The 5,428-nt window shown below is 43.3% G+C and overlaps 1 protein-coding gene across 1 annotated transcript; it reads left to right on the top strand.

Moving 5' to 3' along the window:
- The first annotated feature begins 1,001 nt into the window (after positions 1 to 1,001).
- LOC147885783 (uncharacterized) lies at positions 1,002 to 2,880 on the top strand. The gene is made up of 4 exons (XM_087396633.1): positions 1,002 to 2,006; positions 2,217 to 2,312; positions 2,408 to 2,475; positions 2,556 to 2,880. Exons 1-4 carry the CDS (start codon positions 1,068 to 1,070, stop codon positions 2,674 to 2,676), a joined length of 1,224 nt encoding a protein of 407 aa, XP_087252759.1. The 5' UTR covers positions 1,002 to 1,067; the 3' UTR covers positions 2,677 to 2,880.
- The last annotated feature ends 2,548 nt before the right edge of the window (positions 2,881 to 5,428 follow it).

The following is a 5,428-nucleotide window of genomic DNA, read 5'->3' as shown; positions in this document are numbered from 1 at the left end:
TGAAATTGTTAAGCACGAGTATATGCATTGCTTTGTTGCAATTGAATGCACCAAGTATACACATTACTTTGTTGCTTGAAATTGTCAAACATAGGTATATGCATTATGTTGTTGTAATTGGTTGTCTGAAAGTGTCAAGCACCAGTGTATGCACTATCATTTTGCGATTGGATGCACTAGTATATGCATTGCTTTGTTGGATGTAGAAGCCTTGAGTCAACAGACTACCTATTTTCATGCTTAACATCGTTGAATTCATGATGTTAACAAAAGTTCTTGAAGCTTTGGGTTCAATGACCTAATTTGTGGAAGAGAAGGTGCGGACAATACATAAAGGTTTGAGGTCGATGGAGGATGAATCTCCATTGTTGATTGGGTGACTTTCATAGAAGGAAAGATGCCTATCCATTAATAGGTGCAACTAGCTACTTCTTGGTGGCGACACAAGGATGATGTGGTATATGGACATGGTAGTGCAACTAACTAGTTCATGGATGTGACGTGGTGATGATGTGGTAGTGTCGGAGCGATAGTTTTGGGCCCCTCTCTTAGGCCCTTCATGTGGCGAAACAAATCAAGGTCACACTTTTTGATCGAAAGTGCTCGATGTTTGGCTCGCTACTGCCGACCATTGGTTGGGTTTAGAGGCAGTGTTCCAAGAGATTTAGAGGCACTCCTCTCTTGGAAAAGTGCTCCCCCGTCCCATTCTCCTATACGTCTTGGCCCTTTGCAACTTTAGCCATGCCTCTGGGAATGCACAAGCCACAGCAAAGGGGGGTGGATCCGAAGTGGGGAATATCCGAGACCGACCCATGACTAAGGTAGTCGAATTTGCATTAAATGGGGCCTCAAGCAACATAAGAACGAGTCTAGTTACTAGTAATGGAGAAAACTAGCGGACTAGCTACGTCAAAAATCGACTTGCCCATGCATTAATGGAAACTCGTCCAAGCATTAAAGGGAACTCGTAGCTGCGTAGGTGAGCAGTGAGGGTGGGACTCTCTCGCAAGGCCTTCCGCAAGGCCTTCCGCTCTCATAGCAAGGCCTTCCGCTTGAGAGCGAGAGCCATGGCGTGTATGGGGTGGAGCTTGTGCGAGTGGAGGGACAAGCAACTACATTCATGGTTTACGAGCTGTGGGTTGGAGAAGAGAAATGTGCGGGTGGACAGCCACACTCGAATCTCGTGCTGGGTTCCCAAGAATCACAGAAACAATGAGAGCAAGAAAGAGAGCAGTAGCAAGAATCAGAGCAACAATGAGAGCAAGAATCAGAGCAAAAATGAGAGCAAGAATCAGAGCAACAATGAGGGCAACAATGAGGGCAACAAGCAGAGCAACAATGAGAGCAACAATGAGGGCAACAATGAGGGCAACAAGCAGAGCAACAATGAGAGCAACAATGAGGGCAACAATCAGAGCAACAATCAGAGCAGCAACAAGAGTGACAATCAGAGCAAGAATCAGATCAAGAATGAGAGCAACAATCAGAAGAGCAAGAATGAGAGCAGCAGCAACAACGGTAGCAAAATCAAGCCAGCTCTGGTGCTTATTCAAGGCTTCGGCACCAGCCCCGTCTGGCAATGGTTTCCTCAGATCAAGCCCCTCTCCTCCTCCTTCCGCCTCTTCGTTCCTGCCCTACTCTTCTTTGATTCCTCCTCCTCCTCCTCCCCCCTCCGCTCTGAGCTCTTCCAAGCCCTCTCCATCTCCCGTGCTATGGCCTCCCTCGGTGTCCCCCGTTACAGTGTCCTTGGCACTAGCTACGGTGGCTTCGTTGCCTTCCGCCTCGCCCACCTCTTCCCTGACTCCGTCGACCGCGTTATCCTCGCCAACTCCGGTGTCTGCCTCACCCCCCAGGATAACGCTGCCCTCCTCCGTCGCGCCCATGTCGATGCTGTCTCCGACCTCCTCTTGCCCCAGTCCCCCGCCGCCCTGCGTACCCTCATGAGCCTCTCCATGTTCAGGCCTCCCTCTCTCTTGCCTTCTTTCATCCTCCGCGATTTTGTCGATGTGAGTTTTTTCTGACTCTGATCTGAGCATCCTTTTGGATTCGGCCTAAATACATGCGTACTTGAATTTTTCTGCGATATCCGCACACTTTTTAAGCGCTATGCACCGTCACATTTCATACGAAATGCCAGTGGCATTAGTGTTTAGTGCCTACTTCTCGGATTTGCATTCTTCCTTTCTCAACCGCAGTGACATGGTATGTGGGTGCAGTATTTTTACGTAGAGAATCGAGCAGAGCGCGTGGAGCTCCTCGATGGTCTCTTGTTAGGGCGGGAAGATGCGGAACCTCTACCGGGCTTGCGACAGGTGAGCTTGAGCGAAGGCACCTTCTAAACGTTCCATTATCGCAAGCACTAGACACTGATGCCACTGGCATTTCATATGTTCTTCTTCTTTTGCAGAAAGTGCTGATCATATGGGGCGATGACGACGGCATCTTCTTGCCGGAATTGGCGCATCGACTGAAACGGTGAGGAGGCATCCATTCTTCCATCTGTGAAACAGATCTCGGATGGACAGGATTCATGTGTTTCTGGTGGATCTGCGCAGGCATTTAGGGGAGAAAGCGGAGCTAGTAATCGTCAAGAATACAGCCCATTGTGTTCAGCTAGAGAATCCACAAGAGTTCAACAGATTGGTAAAGAATTTCTTGTTGGGTGATGCTTCCTGAAGTCCTGCACGGAGCTGAAGAGGGTAGACAGAATCGTCATGTTGTGAAGCTTTTCACTATTAGTTGTAGCCCAATTCTTTTTCTTCTAATTTGTATGTAAAACTTATTTTTAAGCCATACCATTCAAATAATCTATCCTCCAATGGATCGTTAAAGTAAAAACGTATGGCTATGAGCCTAACTACGTGTTACTTGATAATGTAAAGATTTGTATGATGATGTACATACGTACATGCAATGTCTCAATGGCACCCTTTCTAAAGAGGAATGAATCCTCCTTGACTAGTGAAAGTGATTTGTAGCTCTTCAAAATCAAGGAAAAACATGTGGATTTGTGGTTAGATGGGAAGATACATCTCTAGTAGATCCACAAACTTGTCAAGCCCCTCAATTCCATGGGTTGACCAGTTTGATAAATTTTCTATGTAAGGGTGAGAATGGTTTGTTAGGATATTATAAAAGGTTGATTGCTCATGGAGCAAGGAGCCTTCACACCCATTATGAGATAAAAGGATTGCAATGTTAGAGTCTTGGAATCAACATTTGATATCATCTATGCAAGTTACAACTATTCATATGGCTATGAAAGAAAAATGGTATGATGGCATAGAGAATAAAAATTAAGAATTATAGGAAAATGTTCAAACATTAGAGGTCAAGAGAGAGCACACTTTAAATGTAATTCCCTTACAGATGAAAAACACGTCTTGAAGATGAGATCAAGAAATTGGAAAAAACATTGGCATTCATGAAGGATACTCCTATGGGTCCAACACTTTGTAAGAGGAAATTACGTCCAACGGATGAAATATAAAAAAAAAGTGGTCACTGAAAGCATCGAGTGAGAGCTTGCAGGACTATTTCAAAACTCATGTCCATCCATGATGTGAACACTCCAGTGCTATGGGTGAAGTGTTTACAAAAAAAATGTTGGAGTCTGCTATACATCATCCCAAAAATTCAAAAGGCTAAAATCAAAGATAACATCTGAATCAATGAGCAAAGTTGTGGAGCAATTCAAAGCAACTAATGCACAAGGAGTTTGGGATACTGCAAGGATAAGTACAAGGGCATATCGTCTCATATTCAAGAGCTTAAAGAAAGCATGCCTCTTTGTGGGAACAAAAGTTAAAGCCCCACCCAACTGATTTTGATAAGGCAAGGCATGCTTTCAATTTGGGTGTACTTGATTTTATTGGCGAGCCTCGGCATGTATGTTGTATGCTAGCTATGAAAGGGAAGGTTGAAGAGTCCAAAGAACTAGAACTCACAGTCAACAACAACTTTGTGATGGATATTAGAAGAGTTTTGCAGGTGATGGTGAAGTTTTATAATATACTTATGGAAGAATGCAATGGTCAACTAAAGATCATACTGAAGCTTGATGAAAGTGAGGTTGTCAAAGGTAAAAAATTAGAAAGAGTTAGTTTGACATTGATGAATAGAATACTAGACCTTCAAGTTGAGCTTGACAATGCAAGGCAGTTCAGTTGTGCAATCAGAACAGGAGATTTGGTGGCTGGTTGTATTTAAGGTACCATGGAAATTTTAATTTTCATTTGGTACTGAAAAATGCTTAGAATATGTGAAATAGAATGTGAGTTGGTTTGCAGGTCCCAAAGGAGTCTCATTAAATTTTGAAGTGGTTCTTTGACCAAACTGATACAGCACATTTTATATGTCCATGCACCATACATGGCATGGCATTATGGAAGCATTGTACTGTAGTAAACTCAAGGCATGGAAAGATCGCATTAGCAAGCATGTTGTGTGTATAACAGAGCGACCCAACATAGGGGTGGTAGAACTAGGTCGAGCCCAATGGTTCAATGGGTTCAATGGTGGTACAGGTTTATCGAAATAAGAGCAGTTGCAACACTAGAATTCAAAGAGTCCTTAGTATCCCATGCAGCGTGAGACGTCAACGATAAACGTAGAAGAATGATATACAATCCACAAAATGCAAGGCAAAATCATGCAAGCTGGCATGCAACCCATCACAGAGAAGGGCGTATATGGGTGCAATCAGATGAAATTGATGGTGTAGACTCTTCCAATGTGGATGTCCATTCATAAATTTCAGAATTTATTTGTAATTTTGGATCTGTGATATGCAGTAAAGTTAGTGTAACAGGCTATGAAAAGGACAAATTTGAGTTGTTCGATGTTAATTATAGGTTTCTAGCTCTAGGTTGTGCCAATTCTATGCTTTTGGAGTTTATGTTGAGAACAAGTATTTTTAAAAATTAGGGTTTTTGGCCCTATATCAAGCAAAGAAATTGCAATGAAGAAAGATAAATTTGAGTTGTTGTATGTTAATTATAAGTTTACAGCTCAAGGTTGCACCAAGTTTATATTCTGGGAGTTTATGTCGAAAATAAGTTTTTTAAAAATTAGGGTATTGGGCCCTATGTAAAGGAATTGGTGCTCATTTTTATTTCATTGTTTAAAGACTCCCACAATCTCATACTCCCACACTCCCATGCTCCCACACACCCTCCCAGTTACCCCTAATCCCCCATCCCCCTCTCTCCCTCTTGCACCCTCTCTACCTCTCTCCCCATATCCCCCATGGCCTGGAGGCAGAAAGTGGGAGGTCTATATCAAATTTTGGGCCTTTGAATAAAGAAATAGAAAAGTCATGCCATTTCCAATATTCTATTGCCCTCCACTATCCAATATTTTACTCAGCTTTTTTCACGTTATCCTTCCATGACCCCAGCCTAAGGGCTCTCTTACAGGGCCCCTTTTT

This window comes from Dipteris shenzhenensis, chromosome 25 (genome assembly GCF_047967505.1).
Source record: "Dipteris shenzhenensis isolate YYH24624 ecotype China chromosome 25, Dip_SZ_1.0, whole genome shotgun sequence".
Classification (NCBI taxonomy): domain Eukaryota; kingdom Viridiplantae; phylum Streptophyta; class Polypodiopsida; order Gleicheniales; family Dipteridaceae; genus Dipteris; species Dipteris shenzhenensis.
Note: the sequence above shows the minus strand (reverse complement) of the source record. Positions and strands in the feature narration are given on the sequence as shown.

What these genes read in the sequence shown, in the direction of transcription:
- LOC147885783 (XM_087396633.1), top strand. Translation starts at nt 1,068, where the DNA reads ATGGCGTGTATGGGGTGGAGCTTGTGCGAGTGGAGGGACAAGCAACTA. An exon ending in TCCTCCGCGATTTTGTCGAT is followed by an intron (nt 2,007 to 2,216) that starts GTGAGTTTTTTC and finishes ATGTGGGTGCAG; the next exon opens with TATTTTTACGTAGAGAATCG. An exon ending in CTCTACCGGGCTTGCGACAG is followed by an intron (nt 2,313 to 2,407) that starts GTGAGCTTGAGC and finishes CTTCTTTTGCAG; the next exon opens with AAAGTGCTGATCATATGGGG.